The sequence below is a fragment of the Coccinella septempunctata genome, chromosome 1 (assembly GCF_907165205.1).
Source record: "Coccinella septempunctata chromosome 1, icCocSept1.1, whole genome shotgun sequence".
NCBI classification, from domain to species: domain Eukaryota; kingdom Metazoa; phylum Arthropoda; class Insecta; order Coleoptera; family Coccinellidae; genus Coccinella; species Coccinella septempunctata.
In genome coordinates this window covers 63,080,275-63,104,400 of record NC_058189.1, presented here as the reverse complement: position 1 = coordinate 63,104,400, position 24,126 = coordinate 63,080,275, and the positions used below count along the sequence as shown (strand labels likewise).

General features: G+C 34.3%; 3 protein-coding genes across 6 annotated transcripts; 1 reads left to right on the top strand and 2 right to left on the bottom strand.

Annotated features, from left to right (window-relative positions):
- Positions 1 to 552: 552 nt before the first annotated feature.
- On the bottom strand, positions 553 to 15,253 carry LOC123314073 (glutamine synthetase-like). Of its 3 annotated transcripts, none has more exons than XM_044899192.1 (7): positions 15,102 to 15,253; positions 5,640 to 5,829; positions 3,794 to 3,955; positions 2,003 to 2,277; positions 1,455 to 1,654; positions 1,207 to 1,346; positions 553 to 1,028 (listed from the first exon to the last, which is right to left on the bottom strand). In XM_044899192.1, exons 2-7 carry the CDS (start codon positions 5,821 to 5,823, stop codon positions 880 to 882), a joined length of 1,110 nt encoding a protein of 369 aa, XP_044755127.1. In that variant the 5' UTR covers positions 5,824 to 5,829; positions 15,102 to 15,253; the 3' UTR covers positions 553 to 879. The 3 variants fall into 3 exon arrangements, with proteins under 3 accessions (XP_044755127.1, XP_044755122.1, XP_044755132.1); XM_044899187.1 differs by lacking the exon at positions 15,102 to 15,253 and adding an exon at positions 8,632 to 8,788; XM_044899197.1 differs by lacking the exon at positions 15,102 to 15,253 and having other exon boundaries at positions 5,640 to 5,846.
- Positions 15,254 to 16,044: 791 nt separating this feature from the next.
- LOC123322952 (ubiquitin carboxyl-terminal hydrolase 5) lies at positions 16,045 to 21,582 on the bottom strand. 2 transcript variants are annotated; one of them, XM_044911054.1, is made up of 10 exons: positions 21,343 to 21,582; positions 21,160 to 21,285; positions 20,927 to 21,091; positions 20,358 to 20,772; positions 19,654 to 19,945; positions 19,200 to 19,554; positions 18,950 to 19,125; positions 18,655 to 18,893; positions 18,265 to 18,594; positions 16,045 to 16,297 (listed from the first exon to the last, which is right to left on the bottom strand). In XM_044911054.1, exons 1-10 carry the CDS (start codon positions 21,436 to 21,438, stop codon positions 16,125 to 16,127), a joined length of 2,367 nt encoding a protein of 788 aa, XP_044766989.1. In that variant the 5' UTR covers positions 21,439 to 21,582; the 3' UTR covers positions 16,045 to 16,124. The 2 variants fall into 2 exon arrangements, with proteins under 2 accessions (XP_044766989.1, XP_044766988.1); XM_044911053.1 differs by having other exon boundaries at positions 20,927 to 21,106; positions 21,343 to 21,581.
- A 142-nt stretch (positions 21,583 to 21,724) lies between these two features.
- Positions 21,725 to 23,912, top strand: LOC123322953 (aldehyde dehydrogenase 1-like). Its single transcript, XM_044911056.1, has one exon. It carries the CDS (start codon positions 21,910 to 21,912, stop codon positions 23,839 to 23,841), a length of 1,932 nt encoding a protein of 643 aa, XP_044766991.1. The 5' UTR covers positions 21,725 to 21,909; the 3' UTR covers positions 23,842 to 23,912.
- The last annotated feature ends 214 nt before the right edge of the window (positions 23,913 to 24,126 follow it).

The window sequence follows — 24,126 nt, the reverse complement described above, 5'->3', positions numbered from 1 at the left end:
AAGTGACAAGCGCCATAAAATGGTTGGAATAGAAACAGTCTACTTTACACAGCTAAACAGGTTCTCCTCGGAATGAAAAACAAATAGCAATGCAAAGGTGGTGAATTCACGAAGTGAATCGGACGGTCAGAAAACGCCCCACGGGTGTTACGGATTCATTCACCAGCCAGAACCAAGAGAACCTTAACGGACAAAGGAGTGGGGGCTCAGTTTAAAAACTACGGGTTGCAAGTTGAGAGAAAACGTAGCACAGCGTTGGGAGACGGTTCTCTACTCTGTTTTCTGCTTCCAATGGGTTTGCACGCCAGCCAGAAATCGTACTTCCAGCGAAGAGAAACCTAAAAGGATAAGGGAAAATATCTCTAAACCTCTATTAGAGTTCAATGCTCTTAATCACAAATACTGTGTATTTTGAGTCGCTGTATTTCTAAATACTCGAAATGAAAGGAAGAATTTCTCATTCCCAGAATTCCGATGCCCTTTGAATTCCAACGAATATAACAGAATACTTTTTTACCAGATTTTTTCAGCTGATATTGAATAAAAATCATGGAGGTTTGTATAACTTTATTGTATATATTAATTCAGATTATTTCAAACCATTTGTAAACGAGATACTCTCATGGTTATCAAAATACATGATCAGAAAAAAATTCAATATCATAACAATATAATCGAATATAAAATATATGTGTTCAGCCAACAATATCAGGTGTAAAGCCACCGTGTGCATATAATAACTAACACTTATAAATTCACGGAAACTAAGGCAGTTTTTGAATTAGTTATCAAAACATGTAAATATATCTAAATATTAATTAATTGAATGTGTAAATGTGCTTTGAATTTAGGTCCTAACGTTCAATTATTTATCAATGCTTATTCGTTGAGAATGGTTGTTCGAACAATGGCCTCAGCAACAGCGTAAGGATCACAGTTAGACGCTGGTCTTCTGTCTTCCAAATATCCCTTCTTGTCTTCAGCGCAGCCACGTGGGATACGTATGCTGGCTCCACGGTTGGCAACGCCTGAAAAAAAAACATCATCAAATTCATAGTACCGTAGAGCGTAGATACGGATCATAGAGACCAGAGACTGGTAGAGACATAGACATTTTTTTTTCTATGCAACTAACACCGCAACTTCGAGGTTTAATAAAAAATTTATTGACGGTGTTAAGACACAAAAAATGGAATAAGCACTCACCGGCGCTGAAATCGTGAATAGAAGACGTTTCGTGTCTGCCAGTAAGACGTCTTTCGTTGTCCTTTCCTCCTTTTGGATCGTAGGCTTGGATGTGTCTGAGGTGGTTTCTGCTCAACTTGTCGATGGCTTTTTCGATTTCCCTGCAAGCACGAGATGAGGAATTAAGAAAATAGCATGATGGTGGCCAACAAAAATTTTTAGGATTAGAAATTAGTGTCCATCTAGATAGCTAGAGTAGGTGCACTTACAAGATTCCGCCTTCCTCTCTCATAGCTTTCGTGGAATAGTTGGTGTGACATCCTGCTCCATTCCAGTCACCTTCCATCGGTTTGGGGTCAAAGGTGACAACGACGCCAAAGTCCTCAGCCACTCGGTGCAAAATATACCTGGACATCCAGAGTTCGTCTCCAATGGAAATGCCCTCACATGGTCCAACTTGGTATTCCCACTGAAAACGAAAACTATTTTTATTCTTCGAACGAGGAAAATAGAGACGAACTACTGTAAGTATTCCACCCCAGAGATAAACGATCATTTTTGTTGAAAAGCTTCATTTTGACCTTCTGTGGGGAAGCACCCTAAACCGAGTATTGGTTATTATTTCCAATGCCTTTAGAATTTAGCCTGTCAAAATCGATCCGCTTCTATCTGGAAAGACATCATGTATATTGTCACAGTTCAATATGATACTGTGAAGATCGACCTAATACGCCCCTGTCTTCTTCCAGTAAATTCGCGAGCCGTTTGAAAGTTTGAAGGAGAGTATCGAAAATTTCTGAGTTAAAATCTTGCTCACCTGTGCAGGCATGACCTCAGCGTTAGTTCCAGACACATTGATACCAGCATAAAGACAAGCTCTATAGTGTGCCTCTACTATATCTCGGGCGTAGACCTTATCTGCTCCTACACCGCAGTAGTAGGGTCCCTGAGGACCTGGGAACCCATTCTTTGGCCAGCCCAAAGGTCTTTTGTCCATGTCTAGGAGAGTGTATTCCTGCTCTATTCCGAACCAGGGCTTGGAATCCTTCGCTGCTTCCATGGCTTGTACGCAGGTGTGGCGCTTGTTGGTTTCTTGTTGGGAATAAAAAATTGAATATCAGTCAAACGTGCAGGAAGAATATCCGGAAAATCAAAGATTTTTGATAATGGAGACGAAGTTCCAAATGACAATTCTGGCACTAAGTTCGCTTTCTCTAATCTGGAAGAGGTTTTCTTCTCTCAGAAGATGATACCTCAATCATATCAATATTGGCTCCATTATAGCACTTAGTTTAAGTCTAAGCACCGACTAAACACTTGAATTTGAAAACTTCACTTGATTTGACGACAAAAAATAAAAATATCATCAATCTATCAAACACACAAAAGATAAAAATACTTCTTACTGGAAAAGTATTCACCTCAGATACGAAAGAAAATATTGAATTTATCATAAATGTCCCGATCTTAGGGGATCAATTTATTATCAGGTGTTCTTGGTGTAATAATACTCTTATGAAATATAGGCGCGGACACCCTATATAGATACAGGGTGTCCGCGCCATGGGGCAGCGGTCGATTACTCTGATTCTATAAACTTTACAAAAAAGAATTTCAAACAAAACTTTCCTCTTTTTAAGTAGAGCATCTCCTGAAATTATTTAGAACTATACGAAGTGTTTCGTTTTTTCTGCACAGCTATCAACTTCGTTAATTTAAATGGAACACCGTATATATTTTCACATTTTTCAATTCCTTGTTAAATTTGAACATAAGTTTGATAACACAACTATGTCTGAATTCTCAACGGTTTTCGAGAAATTAGACTTTTTATTAATATTTTGACAGTTTGAGGTACTTACATGAAGGACTATAGCCCCGTCCCTATTCTACGTAATTGATTCAAATTTGGACTGTGTCTAGTCAAAAAATGATACACTAAAAATATTCTTTGTAAATAACCATATTATATACAGGGTCCACGAAAAAGTAAATCCATTATCAACACAGAAATTCATCAAAATCTCCATTTTTTAAATGGCAACCTATATTTTTTTCTGTTCATTATATAAACTTTCCTTGTTCGCTTTTAGTTGTTTTAAATAATGAACATAAAAAAATAGGTTGCCATTTAAAAAAATTAACATTTTGATGAATTTCTGCTTTGATAATGGATCTACGTTTTCGTGGACCCTGTATATTATATGGTTATTTACAAAGAAAATTTTTAGTGTATCATTTATTGACTAGACACAGTCCAAATTTGAATCAATTACATAGAATAGGGACGGAGCTATAGTCCTTTATGTAAGTACCTCAAACTGTCAAAATATTAATAAAAAGTCAAACTCGAAAACTCGAAAACCGTCGAGAAATCAGACATAGTTGTGTTATCAACTTCATATTCAAATTAAACAAGGACTTCGAAAATGTAAAAATATAGAGGGTGTTCTATTTATAGTTCTAATTAATATTAGGAGATGCTCTACTTATAAAGGGGAAAGTTTTGTTTGAAACTCTTTTTTGTAAATTTAATAGAATTAGAGTACCGCTGCCCCATGGCGCGGACATCCTGTTTATAGAGGAAGTATAGTGGAATCCAGCTTACCGCATGGTTTTTTGTTGTATTTGTAGGTCTCGCAAAGGACCAATCTGTTGTTTCCCCTCAAAAAAGGATCCTTGAAAATGGCCACAGGGTAGAGATATACATCAGAGTTGTGGCCTTCGGCCTGACCTGTTGAACTACCGTCGAAATTCCAGATAGGCAATTCTGAAAATAAAAATTTGTTGCAACAATTCATTCAAATCTTAGATTCTTCGGATGAAACAGTACCAAAATCTTTCTGTTTTGTTATATTCGAGTAAATAAAAAAATATGTTTTCGACCAGTTGGGATAAGGTATTTCTTCATTATTTCGATACTAATGCCATTACAACACCGTGTGTATTAATATGAAAATTATCTCCAATTTAATTATACAACACAGGAGGTCATCAAGAATTGACGTAGATAGTCTTCAATGCTCTCTTTGTCAGAAAAACAAAACTCTTTCCAAAATCATGATGGAATTAAATTACTTTGATAAGTAGCCAACGTAATTATGGTGCGTTGACGGACACTTAAGTCACTCCAAATATAACACAGTTCATTTTATCAGTATCTAATCTGTTTGAGGTAATGGGTTTTCATTAGAGATTACAAAAATTTTAAAAAAAATCTGCTGCATCTACTGATAAGCGAGGGATTGCTTCTACATACAATTAGATCGTCAATTCTGTTTGAAGTTGTTTAACAAATATATAGGGTGGGTCAAAAGACAAAAGTGTTCGATCGGTCGATAACTAAATCAAAATTTAGTTCACTCCTAGCCCAAAAGCTAAGAGAATGATTCAATCTTTGGCTTGACTTAATAGGGAGGTCAGAAAGTGACGAAACACGATACCAGCCTGCTTTTTAAAATGAGAATTCCCAATTCTATGATGGCTTCAACTAACGTGCGTTCAAAAAAATTCGTCGTCAAGTAGGCTATGGAATTTTTAACGTCGATATTTCGTGTCTAAACGTAATTCTTAGCTTGTGCTATACTATTTTCCAGGTGAACTGTCAATTCAGCATTTTGGATTGTTGTTGAAAAAATCAGCAAATTATAAAGATGGTTTTAAGGACGTGTGAAAAGCTTTTACTATTGAATCCTACTTCAAAATTGGGGAGAAAATAGAAAGTGAATGGATATATTCTGTTCCAGCGACTTCATAGAAGTATCCCAATGTTGCTGTAGATTATTATAAATTTTCCATAGTACTGTTTTGCGATGTGTTGACAAAACAGGCATATTCAAACAAAAAAGGAAGTGGTCGATCAAAGAAGAAAACTCCAGAGTTCAGCAATAATGAAAATATGATGACAGAAGCTCCACAAACCTCTGTTCGGGTTTTATCACAAGTGGCTGGAGTATCCGTTGGCATATGCCACACGATTTTGAAAAAAAGACATCCATTTGTTTCCATAAAGATTGACATGTTATCAGGTAACTTTTTTTGAAAAGTGCCTTTTCAGTTTCCATACAAATTTACGATGTATAGGTTAATGTCATCATTGTTTACATTTTGGAAAGACAAAGTGCTTCAAGGAAAGACATACGTGCAGCCACCGAACATCAACCTTCAAAATTTCATAGCCTACTTGACGACGAATTTTTTTGAACGCACGTTATAAGGATCATATCTTGAAAAGCGTAACACGTATGAGTGTTAACTGACACTGTTTTTGATAGAAACAAGCTAGCAATAAATCAGGTTTTTTTCCTATTACTACCCACAACAACAAAAGACAAGTATCAATGACAGACGTATAAGATATCAGCTATATAGTTACAGGTCTTTAGAATCATATCAAATTTTTCCAAAGCGGTGTACATTAACGAAACGAACAATATGGGAATTGAATTTCTAACCTTCGGGTTTTGATGGTACGAAATCCAAAGTACGCGTTTTTCCTCTTACTCCTTCTCCAGAACCATCGATCCAGATGTAGGTGGCTTGTACCTTGCCATCAGGAAGAGGAAGAGTCATGTAATTATACAACACTGCCTTGTTGAGGACAGCGTTGGGGGAACTTTCCAACGTATGGTTAGGCATGGTCAACTGTAAAAAAAAAGGTTTGTTATTTAATCATATTCGAAAAAGGATAATTTAGAATTGAAATTCGAATTAATCGAATGAATTATCCATGATAATGAAATAAAGGTCTTTACACTCTCAATGGAAAAATTACCACAGATATGAATGCCACATCTAATCAAGGATAAATATTAAAATTATCTGTGATATAATTGACGATATTTCATAATGATCCTGAATTATCATTATCTCTGTTTGATAAAGTTAGGTCAGGTTAGTTTCGTTTGATTTCATTCAAAAATTTTCGTTTGAAACTTTTGTGGGTTTCCTCCCAAAAGGTTCATTTATATTGAAATTTTCGTGAAAGGTTACACACAGGTGATACCAGCTTGGCATATAGTACATCAATCTTCAAAATTCCATGAGTAAATTTTGTATGTTTAATTTCCTCATGGCTGAATGAAACTGCGTTTCTTTTTATGAATTAAAATCATACAGTGTCCCTTTTCAGGGCAGGATGTGGGTCATATTGTTTAATATTATCGCGAGGGAAATAGAGACTTAATTTTCCTGACTTCCGTTTAGCATCCCATAGTTTATTTTTAAATATAATTGGTGTATGTATCAAAGGGATTATCAGAAGCATTAACCACTGTATCGGGAAATTTGTAAGAGGATACTGACACTGAAATTTCGACAAAATGATAAACTTAATTCTATTAGAAATTATCGCTTTTTGAAAGTTGGAAAATTTGAATGAAAGTAGTGATAGGTAATATAAATTGTTCAGAAAATGGGTTGAAATCAACATGAGGGTCATGAGGGATATTTTCAGGAGATTTATATACAGGCTGAGTTTTTGAGCAGTACAATTAAATTTAACAGTAAATTCTTGAGGTCAAAAAGAAACACTTTTTTCCTATACCTACTTCCTAAGTTTTCATAATGAGCTGTGCCACCCCTGGAAAACTAAAATTACCTTCAGAATAACTGGTTAAATCTGTGACAATACACATCTGTGGATCTTTTAAAAAGAGTTGTATTCAGCCAAAGTACCAAATTTTCAAATTTCACAGAAACTTTTTAATTTTATCATCAAATTACTGGAAAACGGCGCATTATACGAGAAAATATAAAGAATACTTTTAATTTACGAAACACGCAAATATTCGTTAGGTAACGTCCAACTTAGTTTCAAGGGTTGGGTTCTTTGAACTTGTTATTTTTATGGTACGTAATGGTCATAATGAGAAAACTGGAAGACGTGGGTGATATCTTGTGTTCGAGAACGATTAACGATTAATCTAATAAATGGAAAACTATATACCGAAATTTATTTCATACGATGAAACCATTTTTGAGATAGAACTAAAAATAATATTTTTTTATGGTTTTTCAACAGTTTTCATCTTTTAAACTCAATCGCTCTGGAAAAAATTTTGAGGGAAAAAGTGTTTTCTTTGACCTCAAAAATCTACTGTTAAAATATTTGTACTAGTCAAAAACTCACCCTGTATAGAGTAGCGATGATTTATCTCTAAGAATTTTATCCAGATTATACTCTGATGTTTGTCACTTTTTAGCGGTGACTCCTTTAAATGGTCCTATATTATAGCAAAAAAATACTTATACTATATTTTTCAAATAATCCAAAGATCATCGCCCTTTAAGATTAGCATTCAATTATGAAATATCCTGTATTTCTTCATTTGCATATCCAAATATAAAATTACCATGAATATTTTGGTCACATTTCGATTGCTTTCTGATACAAGCTCCATGAAAAATTCATATTTTGATAATATGTTTGGAAAATTTCATAGAAAAAATTTATAGCACCGATAATGTTTCGTCAAATTTCAACACCTTGTATTTGAAAAATGTTGTGGATGCGGACATATATTTATATTTTGATTATTACTATTTCCACGAAAATAAACTGAGAACCTTAAGACCATCACACAGAAAAAAATCTCACCTTCCTTGACTTCGTACGAAAAATAATTTCAAGTTACGACGATTTTTGAGTCAAATTCAAAATTAAATGGGGAATTCAACTGATAAACCTGCAAATAATTTGAAAGGATATATAGGTAGGAATAACAAATACTCATCATGATATTTAAAATTGTTGCAAAAAAGTCTGCGTTGAATTTATTTGAAATTCTGTATTCATATTTTGACATAAGATATTTTCCGAAGTTATTAAAGATATCATTGAAAGTTTATTGCTTCATAAAAATTGAAAAAATGGACAATTATATCACCGAAGGAATTTAATTTAAAAATGAATTATCATCCAATGGCAGAGGTTTACGACAGAACGATAATCCTTCCTAGAGGAATATCCAATTTTATAGTCCACCAGACGCAGTTTCCGTGTCTCATCCCAAATATTCATATTAATCTCGAATACATTGCCAAAAAATTTATGGGATCCGTCACTCATGTCAGGCTTTAAATAAAGACAAAAATAATCCTCTCACGTGTTTCAATTTACGGCTGATAATAATCACTATTGCCTTTGAGAGAAATTATCTTCAAAAAGTCAATGGAAGGACAGATAACGATTATTTTGTAATACATTAGAGAATTGTTTATAGAATATCATTCCAGTGAAATGAACCAGAACGATAAAATTTAAACACAAAAAAATATTATTCTCTCGTTTGTTGTTTGTTTGAAAAAAAATCCTAAAATGTTCGTTGCTGATGGTATCAATTAAACTATATATAAAGCATGTGGGGCTGCTTGAATTCTCCGTTTAGAGCCAGTTGTATGTTGGAATCCTACATAAAAAAAATTGATGAAAATATATCAACTTACGAGCGGCACAGTGATTCCCACTCCCACACGGATATCACATGAACTGTTTGAAATGTTTCGCTTCGAATAAATTTATCCTTTCAATTTCAAGGACTTTCACCACATGTGATAAATACTTTAGCCCGCGGATTGATAGATAGCGCTGCATCAAGCATCCAATTAGTTGATAAGTACATAATTTTCATTGGGGGAAAATTAGCACCGGTGTCCAGGTGAGCACTTATTTTCATTAGCGGTTTTTCAGGATAAGCGTTAATTGATGGGTAGCAGCGGAGTTGGCTGGATTGAGATTCGAAAATGTATGATAACGACTGTTGCCTGGGTCGTTGATGAATTGTGCCAGTAATTTTGAATGGAAATCTGGTCATTTACGTTTAGCAATTATTCGAATAGGCGATAATGAAGCTTTTTTGTATTCGTTTTTATCTATTCACTGATTCCTGACTAGAGCGGTCGTTCAATTTCAAATTCAAATGTCTATAACTCAGACACTATTGGACAGATTTTGTCCATCAATAACAATCTCGACCGGCGCATTCACAACCTAAAAACCTTAACAGTCCCTAGTTTTTTTAACAATGTTGTAGGACTATGAGAATTCCTTATCGGGGATTATTTTATTCCTGTTTTCAAATTGTGTCGGAGCAAAGAGACAACAGTATCTAACACTATTCATCATTGAGTACTCTACGGTAGGATTAAAGCTACATTCACAATCAATTCACGGGCCGAAGTGCACTTCGGCACGGAAGCTTAGCAGATGGCGTTTTCCGTTACCATTCACAATGAAATTCAAGACAAAATTTCTTGCAAGTTGCAAACTATCAATTTGGCAAGGAATTTCGTGCCGGCTGATCATCATGCTGATGCTTATGTTTTGATCAGTGACATTTTTGATTTATTTGAGTATTTGGTTCCAAGATTATTGCGAATGGTAAATTTCGTGCCGAAGTGCACTTCGGCCCGCGAATTGATTGTGAATGCAGCTTTAAGGAAAATGCGAAAAGTCTCGAAATATAAACTTAAGAAATGTTGTTATTTTACGTTTTAGAATATTTTCATAGTCAATTTTGAAGCCACTTTACGTCTAAATCTTCAACTTTCTACAAAAAAAGAAAGTATATTACCTACCTAAGTTTTAAAAGGAAAAGACTTTTAAGCGAATTTTTAAACCGGTTCTGAAATGAAGAAAGCTTTAAATTTGAATTCACTTCATGATTTAATTCAAAACGTTTATTACGAAATGAAATCAAATAGATTCTTTTATCCAATACTTCTACAGAAAAACATATCTCTGAACATCACTTGACATCATTTCGGTATATATAAAAGGTGAGTTTTTGACTCGTACAAATATTTTAACATTAGATTTTTGAGGTCAAAAGAAAAACTTTTTCCTATACTATTTTTTTAGATTCAGCCCTGATAAAATGATTTTAAGTTTTCATAATTAGCTGTGCCACCACTGGAAAAACAAAATTATATTTAGAATAACTACATAGCTAAATCTGTGACACTATACACATCTGTGGATCTTTCAAAAAGAGTTGCATTCGGTTACAGATATTATTTATTTCATCAAATTACTCGAAAACGGCACATTTACGAGAAAATATGAAGAAAACTTTTATTTTACAAAACGTTCAAATATTGATTAGATAGCGTCCAACTTAGTTTTAAGAGTTGCGTTCTTTGAACTTTGAGTATTTTTATGGTACGTAATGGTCACAATGAGAAAACTGGAAGACGTGGGTGATATCTTGTGTTCCAAAAAGATTAATAAAATAAATGAAAAACTATATTCCGAAATTCATTTCATTCGATGAAACCGTTTGTGAGAACTAAAAATTATATTTTTCTATGGTTCTTCAACAACCTGTATCTTTTAAACCGAGCCGATTCGGAAAAAAATGGTGAAGGAAAAAAGTGTTTCTATTGACCTCAAGAATCAACTGTTGAAATATTTGTACGAGTCAAAGACTCACCCTGTATAGTGAATAGTGCGTATGCGACACACTTCAGGGGGTTATTTTGCATGATAATTAAATTTCAGTATGGTTCCAAGAACTAGTTATTGTGCATTTATTGCAATTAATAATTTTATGTTCATAATTGGTGCACATACAGGTTATCTCAATTTTTTGAAAGAAAAAATGATACGCCACTGAGATATTTCAAACTGAAAATAATTTTTTCGTTCCTCGTTGAATTTGTAACAAAAATCTCTCATGCCTTGTTCTGTATGGGGTGCCGTTTTTATGAAAAAAAAAGAAAATAAATAAAACGTGATACAAGATGCAATAAACCAAACTGTCGTTATTTTCTCATGTAGTATCACCCCCTGAAGTTATTCAGTAGCACCCTATATAGTAGAGAAATTTTTCTCTACCAGATACTATAAAATGCCTCATTCTAACCTTGAGTAAAATTTCCTACTTTTGACTTTACAAAAGTAGGTACCTATACGTTTATCGTGTAGTAAAACTCGTGTCATAAACCTCCAAATTTAAATAGCGTAGTATGCGAATGATAACATCAAAATTAAAATAATAACGGCATCATTTGGACCCCACTAAGTAAAATCATCCATATTGATAACACTCGGTTCTAATGAAATACCAAAATTTCTCACACAAGAATGAAAATTTTGAACCAAAATCATAATGTCATTTTCACAACGAAGATCTGAAAAATTTAGATGTAACTATAGAAAAAGAATAGTTTTATTTTCAACGATAATACTTCATTCGAAATCAATCAAAAATTCTGATGAACCCAATACAAAAAAAAACAAATTGAAAATTATCAAAAAAAAATTTTTGATAGCGAAACATGGTCTGAGAGACTATAAATTGTATTCAATATTCCATTCATCCATAAGGTTTCTGTAAATTCATTTTCCTTTTTCAATCTGCCCTAGTGAAATTTCACCCTATTTAAGACTCCTTTTCAATTTTCGGTGGACAATGCATTGCATATATACCACTATATAGAGTGGGATATTTGTTCCTGATATCATTATCTAACAATTGTGTGTATCTATTGATGAAATGGGTTATTATCTTGTTTTGAATTTATCCAGAGGAGTTCATCTCTTTCAACAGATTATATTCTGAAGTACCATTCAACGTACAATAAATATTATATACATTTATGGACATGTAGATAAACTGAACAAATATAATTAATCACATATTTTCAATCAATCTCTGTTGCTTAGAGAATGGAAAACTCATTTTATCTATAGAAAATAACGAAATATTTGAATAGTAATTTTCAATTTTTCAACAATGAAATAAACGTTTATCATCAATCAAGTTGCCAGTAGAAATAAAATCTTCAAATCTCATTCGAACTATCAAATTGTGGAAAATATTTTTCGACTAGGCTGTTCAGAAGAAAGGATATGTTTGAATCTTATGTTACGTTTCACAGAACATCATAAACTTGATTTTGGTACAATTCATATTGCGAAGAAATTAAAAGATTTGGGAAATAATGAAGAACGTGCGTTCAAAAATATTCGCAGTCGAATTCACTGAATTTGGATAGGAAGGTTGATGCTCCGGCATGAATCTCGTCACTTTTAGTTTATTTTGTAGTACCCATACGTGATTTGAAAAGTACCTATTAGTTGTTCGAGCTAGGTAGACGATCGGATGGTTCATCTTGTATTCTGATACCGTTAAACATAGCCTTCATGAACCTGTTTCGTATTTTACAGGCCTCAACATGGATACCTAATTGTTAGTTGGAACGTAATATGTTGACGAACAAGTCTTGTAGGTATATAATAGGTTGATACTTTGAGAGCATACGCCCAAACAAGATTTCTGCTATTGCTTCCTCGGCTCAAATGTTATTTACTGGAACATTGTGAAAGGAAATACTTCGTGACTTATGGCAGATTGAGTTGAATATCCATTTCATGGTAATTTTATAGCCAAGCACTTGTTTTTTACTTGATATAATCCTTATTTTTGGGAATAAGGCAATAAGCATCGTTGGGTGAGTTCAATATCTGGATGGGTGACCGCTCTGGTTATGAATTCGCAGAAGCGCTTCAGTGCTTTTCAGTTTCGACCAAATTTATCTGTGAAATGAATCGATCTGTACATTTTTTCCACTAATTAAGTACATATCTGTTGCTGAATCTGTTTTATTTGCTTTAAGGAATGGGTGTTCTAATTTCAGAGAAAAATAATTCTGGACGTGATGTTTCTCACTCTTCGAGATTGTTGAAGGTAGATAGTACGTTTTGTATCATTGATTATATACCTTATTTCTGATAAGAAATTACTTTAGATCACACGAAAATAAACAAAACAACTAAATAAATGTTGACGTTTTATTTGAGATATGTTAATTCCGAAAAATGAATAAGACAAAAGTTAAAAGTTCAAACAAATTCCACTTTCTTATATAATTTGTGTTGTGATAACGATGCTACAAACCTATAAGAACTTGATCGTTAGATTTTTCGTGTTGACTTGCGTTTCAATCAAATGAAATATCCGTCTAGAATACTTACAACTGTTACTCATCAATATAATTTGAAAATGGTTTAATCAATATTCCTGCATTAGTAAGAATTCAGCTCGCCTACAATACTTCGATTGATCGATGTCCAATGTCGATGCATTTTATGGTGCACGACAAAGATGGAAAAATTCGTCGAAAAGAGCTTCAGGCAATTTTTTATATAAATGTTCGCTCAAGAATTACTTTAGATATAACTTTATAATTATCAATGCATGTGTAAATACACGTCTAGATTCATCAGTTTTCTGGTTTCTAAGAAAAAAATTGAAAACCAAGAATATTTGTTGACAAAAATCACCCCTTCAATTTTTCCGCAATTATTCATTTACACTCTGTATAATTGCAGTCACTAAACAGGTAAAATTTCGAATTATTCATTTCCCAAACGCTCATCAGGATGGATAGAAATTTTCGAAAAGTTTCTGTGAAAATCTTTTTCAAATGAAAACTGTTTTATATACAGGGTGTCTGTAAACAAATGCGAAGGTCTTAGGGAGTTGATTCCTCTGTGAAAATAAGCAGGGGTAGTTCCTATAAATTTTTTTCGAAATCGGCCTCCCTTCTAAAGTTACAGTCTTTGGAAGGGGATGACGAGTTGACAGTTTTTAATTTTTTTTACGGGTTCTAAAAGACACTGAGTTCTGAAATTAAACATGGTATATGAAGCACCAAGTAGATGTTACTCGCACATTTTTTTTAGAACTCATAACTTTATTATTTGGGGTTGAAAATAGAAAGCCCTTATGATTTTCCTTCAAAAATTGTTTTCGTGGGATAGATTTTCGAAAAATAGAATTTTCTTGCAAAATTCCGATCAGAACTGCTTGTAAGTTTTTATTCCGAGAAAAATATTTTTGTTTTCACCAGAATTGAATGGGAAACCATAAGAGAATTTTATTTTTCGAAAATTTATTCCACGAAAACAATTTTGAAGGAAAATCATAGGGGTTATTTTCAACCCCTAATAGTAAAGTTAAAGATCTAAAAAAATTGTGTGAGTAACATCTACTTAGTGCTTCATATTATGTATAGTTTTATGACTCAGTGTGTCTTAGAAACCGTAAAAAAAATTAAAAACTTTTTCCTTCGCATTTGTTTACAGACACCCTGTATATTTTGCGTAGTTTCCCAAATAAAGAATACCTAAACAAACATATGGATTCATCTTAAAATCGCTCAGTGGACCTCTCCATCAATCCATTTCAAGGACTTTTAAAATAGCCGAGGAATAAATAATTCGTTAAAAATTTTTCCTGAAAAATTTTTTTTTTCTAGTTTGTATTGAAAGAGAATATAGTTGATGAAATATTTCGTAGATTTTTTTTTTCAATTTCTGCATAATATATTCATTAGGTAGAATATCGCGAAACATTTAATAATATAATCACTAGAAAAATGGAAGCTATATAAGTATTTATAAGTATAATTATGAACATTTTAATGATGAAAGATTGCATGAACCCTCTAAAGAGTATATCTCATTAGTAAAATAATTGAATAAAATTGTTCGCAAAGTAGATAAACAGACATCCACCAGAACATTGTTTTCAAAACGAGCGCAAATTTAGGTCGAAAACTCATTTCATCGGTTAAACAAAGGAAAAACCACATTAAATGTTATTTTCATCATGGAATACAGAACATTCAAGGTTGAACAAATTTAATGACAACGTACGACAAAAATATTGTTTTCCACACGACAACAATTATACCTTCATCAAACGATTGGAAACTATCCTCATAGGCCTAGAAAAAAAATACGAAGGAGCGGCTCTGGAAAATTTACATCTAAGAACTCGTGAGAAAATTTCACTCCTGGCCATTGTTCCATTCAAAAAAAAAGGAAACTCTCCCAACAAAATCAAGACCCAACCGAACCCAAAGGACGTAGGTGACATTCACCTGTTCCAATAGAAAATAGAACTCACCTTGGATCAGCTGATCACTTCGGACTGATATGTGTCAAATCTGGCGTAGAACACGAGTAGCCCAAACAAAAGTCTCTTATAAACTGAACAGATGATGGAACTATTTGTATACATAACATGGGATTGTTTATTTCTATTTCAATTGGAACTTTCCACCTCCTCAAGTTCTGAGAAACATCCATGACGTTTCGTTTCGGGCACATGCGGGCTACGCGTCATCTTCAAGTTGAAACCAGAGGCGTGCGGGCGTTTTTAATCCTTTCGAATTCCGAAGATTCCGATTGCGGCTTTATTCGATGGAAATAGAGGTTCTACTGCTCTGGTAGCTGTCAATCTATCTGTTTTGGCCTTTTTGTTTGTCTGATTGAGGAAAAGGGAAACCTATAACCAATAATTAGCGCCACCAACGAACAGTGGCAGCCTGTTCACTATCACTTTAACCCTTCATCGGAAATTTTTACCATTCGGTTACATTGATCTCAAAGTACAATAAAGCGCGACCCGAGCCTTTATCATGTTACTTTTTTCTCATTTTATAAGTTGAAAAGTTAATCTTGTTGAAAACAAATAAACCATCAACTGTCTTAGTCACCATATGTTGTGTGGCTCTGAGGTCAAATCAGACCGAAACCATAGTCAGCTTCTACTCTTCCTTGATTTCCTGATTTTTCTGTGGATACTCCAGATGATGGTGGTCAGCTAGTTCGTTTTAGATCATAATATTTATTGATTTTAACATATCACTGAACTATATATCAAATATTATTCAATGTTGAAAATGTAGCAGTCATTTTATGTATACAGGGTGTAAAAACGTCCAGTTCCTCAAGAAAATGCTATTTTTTAAAATACCCAGTATAGTGAAAATTTACTCATTTTGTAATATTATGTTGACAGTCAAATTATAGGTAATGTTTGTAGGAGTTCATTAATGAAAAACAAATTCTATAAGAATTTTTTATTCACATTCAATTATTCATCATCAATCATGAAACAATCGCAAATAATCAATATCTATTATCATCATATCCTTTTGTAGAAATACATGTATCCTAGATCTTTCGGTGGATTCTCTGACAATGCCACTTTCTCATCGTTGAAAATGACCCAGCAGCCATCTTTCAGTATGTGAACAACATAATGTCCAACCATTGTGGAAGTTCCCATGTGCGAGATAAACGCAACAAGCTTGTATTCTGGAAAAAAATTGCACAACCAAATGAAAATAAGACCAGACAATGCCACTTATTCTATTATCTTGGCAAAATCAAAAATATAGGTCTCCTAATTTTGTAAGAGGATCCGTGACCAAATTTTTGTTGCATTAAGTCGAGACACTTGTTGCTATACGAAATATATATACAGTGTGGTCCCACGAAATAATTGAAGAAGTAGATAGAAAAATCTAGAGAATGACGAGAAATATGGCATTTTCTTCAAGAATTATGTCATACTGAATCACTATACAGTGTGGTCCAACAGGGGTCAGCACATTCCCTTGGTTTTGAATAGGGATGAGGAAGGGGTGTTTTGATGACTAATTTTGAAGATCGTATCGAGTACCATCTGATCCTAAAATTTCGCTTCAAAATATCCATCGATAATGAAATAACAGCGAAAATAGTGAAAGAGGCAATGTGGAATTTATTTCGAGACTATTATTAATATCATTTCAAAGGTATTTAGTAGTTATGTTATTAATTTTTTGGCAAAAAAGTAGACGGGCCATGTTTTTGATTTATCTTGGTCTAGCGTGAATTTTTAAGAACCTTACAAGTGTGTCAAAGTCAAAGCGACTGTAAAAGGTGGGCAAAATTCGTTGTCTACTGAAGGGATCTCGAGAACTAGAGCAGCTAGAAGAAAAAGAATCAACACATTCTCTAGCTCTTTTTTCTTGACTAATCCAAATCTGAAAACAGAATCGGCCTATCGTTTTTAGATTTCGAGTTATAAACAAAAATGGACATTTTGACGATTCCGGAAAGTTCTCATAATTTTTTTGTCTGTGAAGTTACAGATCTGAAACTTGACCCTTCTTAAGCACTTTCATACGTGGAATCTACTGACATGAAATTTTTTCCAATTCAGAAATAACAAATTCAATGAAAGTTTGCATTTAAAAAAATGGAAGTTCACCAAAGTATTCGAAATGAAAAAATATTTTGAGCTCGTCAGTGGATTCTACGTAAGAAAGTGCCTGTAGAAGGTTCAAGTTTCAGATCTGTACCTTCAAAGAAAAAAAGTTATGAGAACTTTTCGAAATTGTCAAACTCAAAAACACTCTGTATTTGACCTCGAAAATGAAATGACAAGCTCAAATTATGATGATTTTCTTCAGATCACTTTATACCTTAGAAGGACCATTTACGAGATAATGGCGAAAATGGTTTACTAATTTTGAATCAAAAATCGAAAATTGATCAGAAACTATCAAGTTCAGATGTAGGAAAATTTTATGAATATAATTTCGAAATTAATTTTTACGTTCAACGGGTTCAAGAATACCGGGTGTGCCATTTTAAATAAGAAAGTTTTCGACGATTATTTGTAGTTGGTGTTTGAGAATTAATTATTATCACTCTGTATATTCCAGAGTTGAAATTTTCTTTTATATGTAAGAGTAGCCAAGTTGTCTACTCGAAAATTTTTTGTCTGTATCGCTGGCGTAACTAGTTTCTTCATTAATTGCTATAAAACTCCATATTTTCGATTTTTCGCCATTATCTCGTAAAGGGTGCTTCTGAGCTATAAAGTAATCTGAAGAAACTCATCATAATTTGAGCTTGCCATTCCATTTTTGAGGTCAAATATAGGGTGTTACATTTAAAAAAGTGTAACTTTGGTCTATATCTTCGTTTTCGAACACCCTGTATATATGACAATACTTTTGAATTGTGCTATAGGCCATCCTTCACACACCGCAAGAAAAGATTTTCAAAATATCTTCTTTACTCCCTCAAAATGAGCACCGCGTCTGGAGTGGGCCACCTGGTATAGGATGTAGAAGGTATGTTCATCACTGGTCATAACAGGGGTGGGGGAATCGATAAAAGGAATATCTACTCGCAAGGTAGAACTGTCATTTTTAGGCGAATCCCCTGGACGACGAGTTTACAGTGCCCTTTTCCCTGAAAAAAAAAATCTAAACTGAAAATCGACTCACTGGAATTTCCATCCTTGAATTCGGGCTGAGACGGTGCACTGCTGCCCTCCAGTTCGCTCTGATGGGAAAATATCCAATCCATCGCCCTCTCCACGTTGTTATCCGTCGCCTTCAAGGCTTTCAAAGCGTGATCTTCGGAAAAACCCATCGACATTATGATCGACAGAGATTCGGGGTTAGCGTTGAACTTGGCACTCTCGGTACCTGGCGGCACAAAAGGATCGGCGAAATCAGAGTCGGCGATGTGCTCCATGATCCAGGCGGTCGCAGCCTCCAGACCCGAATTATGCGTGTTGAACACGGCCCTCTTGCAGGACTCCGGAGGGAAGCCTAGAGGAAAAACACAAAATTCGAAATATTGCCCTGGACCATCAAATCTTAAGATCTTACCCATATCTGTGAGCTGTTTGAGGACTTCCTGGTCCATCGGAGGCATCGGTGGTGGGTTGTCTGGTTCGGGTAACAGTTCCTCGTCGTCCTGAAGACCGTTACCCCTCAAGGCCGCAAAATCGATCTCGTCGGGCATCTCGATAGAAACGTCCAGTTTTATGGGGACCCAATCTTCCCTCAGCATGAATTTCTTCAACTGAATGACCAAATAGTCCGGGAACGAAGCCAATCTCGTGGTCCTAAGTGAAAAAACAATGTTGATTCGGAAATCCTAACCTCAATCCGAACAACTTACTTCCTAGCCGTCACAACTTTACCAGCAGCGGTACTGTAAAAATTGTTGATCACCTCAGATTGGGAAAACACTTCCAGACAAGAGAAAAACTTGATCTTCGGCCTAACCAGCAGGTTGGGATCAACGTGTTTACCCTGAGCCTCCAATTCCGCCTTTCTCGCCTCGTACGACGCTACCTGAGAACGTTCATACCTATCAACTTGTTACCTATTTAAAAAACACCAATTTTCAAAATATTTTCCTAAATCACCTCTTCTTTATTCGTTGCCGCGTCCATGGGTATCATGAGGGGTAAGATAACGTCTGATCTTGTTAAATATTTGACCTTTTTGGAATCGCTACATTGGTACCTTTCCTCGATCTGAAACTTGAAACACTCTCCCGGATTGTCCATATTTTTGGTGTTACGCTCCAGAATGGTCAGTAAATGGAGCAAAAATTCTTGGACGTCTTGCTGTTTTTTGGTGGAGAACTCGGGGTGGCCTTTACCAACCAAATTTTTGAACATCGAGGGGCAAATACCCTCAGGATTTGCATCTTCGGTGGAATCCTGAACTGGAGGAACAGAGTATTTTCCGGACAACAGACCATGTCCAATTTTTGCCCTAGACCAAAGAAATTCATTGATTTTGTGGTAACAGAGTTTTGGTGATATTTTTTTCAATACTGAAGAATATCTGGAGAAATCCAATGATTTTTCTTACATCTGTATATTGAAATCTTCAGCGGGGTCCCCATGAAACTGGTTCAGAAGATTTTCCCTTTCTTCATAATAGGTTTTGGCAAAATCGGGGATCGAGAAGAGAACTTGCATAATGCTGTTTAAATAGCAGCTGTTACCCATATTTACCATTCCCGTATAACCGGGTCCATATAAAGGTTTCAACTTGCCATCTTTCTCTGTTAGAGCCGACCATTCGTTGGTTTTCTGATTGAGTTCAAGCTCAAGTTCGACCATCGATTTCTCAGTTTTCTCCATGTTGGCAATATTTATGCCTGAAATATATATATTGACTTTGTTGTATAAAAATTGAGAAATCAATAAGAGACTTCATCCAAGATCGATGCATGCGACGTGATCATAACCTATCTGTCTCCTTGACCATTATGACATTCACAAATCACTGGTGATTTAAAAGTGATTATTCATTAGTCTATCAAACTTCATGGTCATAATCACATACAGAGGGTCTGAACATAGAAAAATTGCTAAATACCACTCGACTTCTTGTTTGATAAATGTCATCGGCATGAATAATAGTCATCATAATGTTCTTATTGAATGAAGTACTATTCTCCAAAGAATAGCTTCGAATAGCATCATACATATTTGAAATATACATGAAACTCATTCACTTGACACAACAAAACGCCTATCCACAATTATTATAAGTGTTTTCCGACTCACCCCAATGAGCAAGATGTTGAACAAGCAGGGGGTCTTCTACCATATCATCTTCACTATAACTAAAAACGTCACCCTTCCCTTCTTTGGTAATGGTCCCTAATTTGACAGCCAACGGATAACCTGTTGTACTGTAATGCTCCACTGCATGGTTATTTCCACCAGAACCATCGTAGAACCTTCTTCCACATAGAATAGATCCATCAGTTAGATTGAGCCAAAGATTGTCTGTCTTGTCGCACTGTTCACATTTCCACCCAGAAGGAGGAATTTTTTTCCCATTAGCTAGTTGTTGGAGATTTTGTGCATGCTTTGATATAATTCTAGCTTCTCCATCCCAAGTTCCTTTCAGAGATTCTAGTTCTGCCAACTTATTTGCAGATGGCAATTCAAAAATAGCTTCAACTGACTGTTTAACCTAAAATTTTACGAAGCATCAATATGACATGCAAGATATCATTTCTGTAGACAATTCTGAATTGAATTACCCTCTGGTATATTCAATCCATAAATAACTACACATCATAAATCAACAACAGACTAGTTGTATAGTTGATATCATTCAAACTCACAATTTCTGGAAGATCTGCATTGGGCCAGGCAATTGTTGTATATGATGGTAATATAACAATACTACAATGATCTGTGTACTCATACTTTTTTCCAGGGTCGGCAGAAAAGCCTCCTTCAACTCCAATTGCTAAACGAGTAATCTTTTTCTCTGGACCATCGCCTTGCTGTTGACAGCATACCTGAATTAATTATCATCTTAAACTAATTCATACATTTTTGGAAAGACTCATACTTCACTCTTTTCTCTTCTTATATGTAGAAACACTGCATCTCCAGTCTTATTATAATATTTTTCAAGATATTCGCGCCCCAAACCAATGAAGGAAAATAGGCTCACATAGAGACCGGTATCGCTTTCCTTGAATAATATTGAGTTTTAGAAATTAAATATACTGGAAATTTTGCGTTGACTCACCGGATTATCGAATGAATAAACACATTCGTCCTTATAAACTTTGTCGCCAGATTTAGGAATTCTAATGTTATTGAGATATTGCTGTAATAGATCCATTATATCTTTTCCCTTTCAGAGAAACTCAACTGAAAGCCGGAAAACTGAAATAGGCTATAATTTGTTACTTTTTTAAACTACAAAATAATTCTTATTTGAATACTTATTGAAATGTCATGAAAATCATAGAATCATTATTTAATTGTCAATTGTCACCTATTTTCTTTGATTGACATATCAAAATTTGACTTCCAACAATATGAAAATTTTCATCCTTGTGCATTCGTATTAATTTTTTTCATTTTTTATTAATTGGCGGAAGCTCTGAAGCAGACACTTCTGGTGGAAGTGCATGGATTTTACCAATAAAAAAATACCATGTGTGTTCTGTAGGAGTATTTTTTGTTTTAGAAATAGTATTGTCATTCAATTTCAAACTTATCTGAAGGTCAAGTAGTTATCAAAAATATAATTCTTCACATCAGATAAGTTACTAGATCTTTTTGAAAATAGAGTGTTTGTTGATCAATTATGAGTTTCAAGAAAATAAATTGTGAATTAATCAAAGATGTGTTTGAAAGCATGAAATACGTTGAGAAAAAAGAAGACTTCAGAGGTGCAATGGGGGAATTTCTCAAACATCAAACAACGGAGGAGCTAAAAGTACTCTTATCATCAATCAGCAAAAATGATAAATGGAGCGAATTGAGCAATGAAAATAGATCCGATTTACTTGATAAATTCGCTACAGAAATTGAAAAAGCAATAGATTCCTTCGCTGAATTGGAAAGAAGGATAAAGAAAGTTGAAACAGTTTTCTTGAAGGAAAAATCTCTTCCATATTTGGTGAAAACTTTGAGATATTATGCCAATTTGTGTCAATTAGTGAAAGTAGGTCAAAAAGGACTTGTAGTATGTAAGTTAAGTGATAATAGTTGTATTTCATTGTTGGGCTATACCCTCGGCCCTGCGTTAGCCACTGGATTCAAAGTGTTGTTTGTCAGTTCCCCTAAAATGGGATGCTTTATTGAATTCATCGTATCTTTAGCATTGAGAGTAGGTTTCCCCAAAGAAACCATATCAGTTATATCTGAGGATAATAATTTAGATGTAGTGTTGAAGCATGCTACAGTTGTCCATTGCTTCGATAATGTAGATGATAAATTTCAGAGCGAAAGAATGCTCGGAATTGTGCCTTTGCTGATGCCAATCATAATTTTTGATAGTTCCGATTTAGATTCTGCATGTGATTCAGTAATAAATTCTACTTGGAAAGATCAACTAGTATTCACATCTTTAGCTAAGGAAATTTTTGTACAAGAAACTATATATGAAGTATTCATAAAAAAATTGAAAGACAAAATTAATTTCAGTACTTCCAAATTGGGCAACAATAATTTCTCAGAAACATTGCAGAACCTCCTATTAGATGCTGAAAAGAATGGTGTGGAAACATATACTTCCCACTATGGTCATGTTTTATTTCTTGGCGGTAGGGTTATTAGTAAAGATTCCAGTGCTGCACCATGTGCTTCAGTGTCAGCGTTCAGAAATATAGATGAAGCTATTGCGTTAGCTAATAATAATGTTCAAGGATTCTCAGCATCAGTTTGGACAGAAAATATTGGCATAGCAAATTATGTGGCACAGAAACTGGATGTTTGTAATGTCTGGATAAATTCTTTCGGTATTTACTCCCCAGATGTTACTTTCACACCACGGAAATTGAGTGGAAAAGGATATTTTGGTGGACTTCAAGGTTTTCATGACCTCCTCTTTTACAACAAGGATATTATGGGTTTTACAGGGAGTAAAGTATCTTATGAAGAAAAGGATATATTGAAATCTATAACTTCTGCAAAAAATGCTCAACCTAAATGGAAATCAATCGAAAAATCTGTAAAAATAAAGCAGTTCAGTGCCTTGATCAAATTCATTGAAAATAACAAGAATAAATTTAAAAATGATGAAATTTCTGAAGAATGGTTCCGTGAATGGAAAACGTTCTTTTATCAATATATAGATTCAAATCAAAATCCTTCGATATTATCACCTTATAAAGAATACAATCTTAATATTTCCTACTCGCCTAAAGGTGTGCTGGTTGCTGAATTCACCAAGTACATCAGTAACCACAATAAGCGATTGCTGATTGCCAGTATTCTACAAGGAAATTGCTTAGTTGTGCTCAATCAGTATGATAAATTGCAAGGATTTTATAATGAGCTGTCTGAACAATTACCTACAGGTGTTCTTAAAGTTCTTCCCTATAGTTATGGAGCCAGCGGTGCTGCAGTCAAGAATCCAATGGTTGATTGTTATTTCAATGAATACAAAATAGATGAGAAGTTGGGATTATGTGATAAATTTATGTCGGTTAGTAATTGCTGGTCGGATGTTAACAACAAAGTTTCTTATGTCAAAAATGTATGGTCCAATATTGGACAAGGGTATCTTGTTTAAGCTGCATGTAATTGTTTATGTTGTATTGCTGCACTTTTGAAATAAAATTTTCATATTTTTTCTTGGTTAAAGTTTATAGTTTTTATATTTAATTCAACATCTATATCCATAATGCAAACAATAATTTTGTCGCTGCTTGTGCGTGTCGTTTACAATCTTTTTATTTAAGGAGGCATTATGAACGACCTGGCCAGCTGTATTTTTTTATAGGAACTATTAATCGTATTTTTGCCTAGGAATATAGTATTCTTTTTCTCATAATCTGTAAACTTTCACCTTTTTATG

What these genes read in the sequence shown, in the direction of transcription:
- LOC123314073 (XM_044899192.1), bottom strand. Translation starts at nt 5,823, where the DNA reads ATGCCTAACCATACGTTGGAAAGTTCCCCCAACGCTGTCCTCAACAAG. An exon ending in CTGAGGTCATGCCTGCACAG is followed by an intron (nt 1,655 to 2,002) that starts GTGAGCAAGATT and finishes TTTCGTTTTCAG; the next exon opens with TGGGAATACCAAGTTGGACC. An exon ending in TATTCACGATTTCAGCGCCG is followed by an intron (nt 1,029 to 1,206) that starts GTGAGTGCTTAT and finishes TTTTTTTTTCAG; the next exon opens with GCGTTGCCAACCGTGGAGCC.
- LOC123322953 (XM_044911056.1), top strand. Translation starts at nt 21,910, where the DNA reads ATGAGTTTCAAGAAAATAAATTGTGAATTAATCAAAGATGTGTTTGAA.
- LOC123322952 (XM_044911053.1), bottom strand. Translation starts at nt 21,438, where the DNA reads ATGGATCTATTACAGCAATATCTCAATAACATTAGAATTCCTAAATCT. An exon ending in TTTATTCATTCGATAATCCG is followed by an intron (nt 21,286 to 21,342) that starts GTGAGTCAACGC and finishes ATATTATTCAAG; the next exon opens with GAAAGCGATACCGGTCTCTA. An exon ending in TAAGAAGAGAAAAGAGTGAA is followed by an intron (nt 21,107 to 21,159) that starts GTATGAGTCTTT and finishes TAATTAATTCAG; the next exon opens with GTATGCTGTCAACAGCAAGG.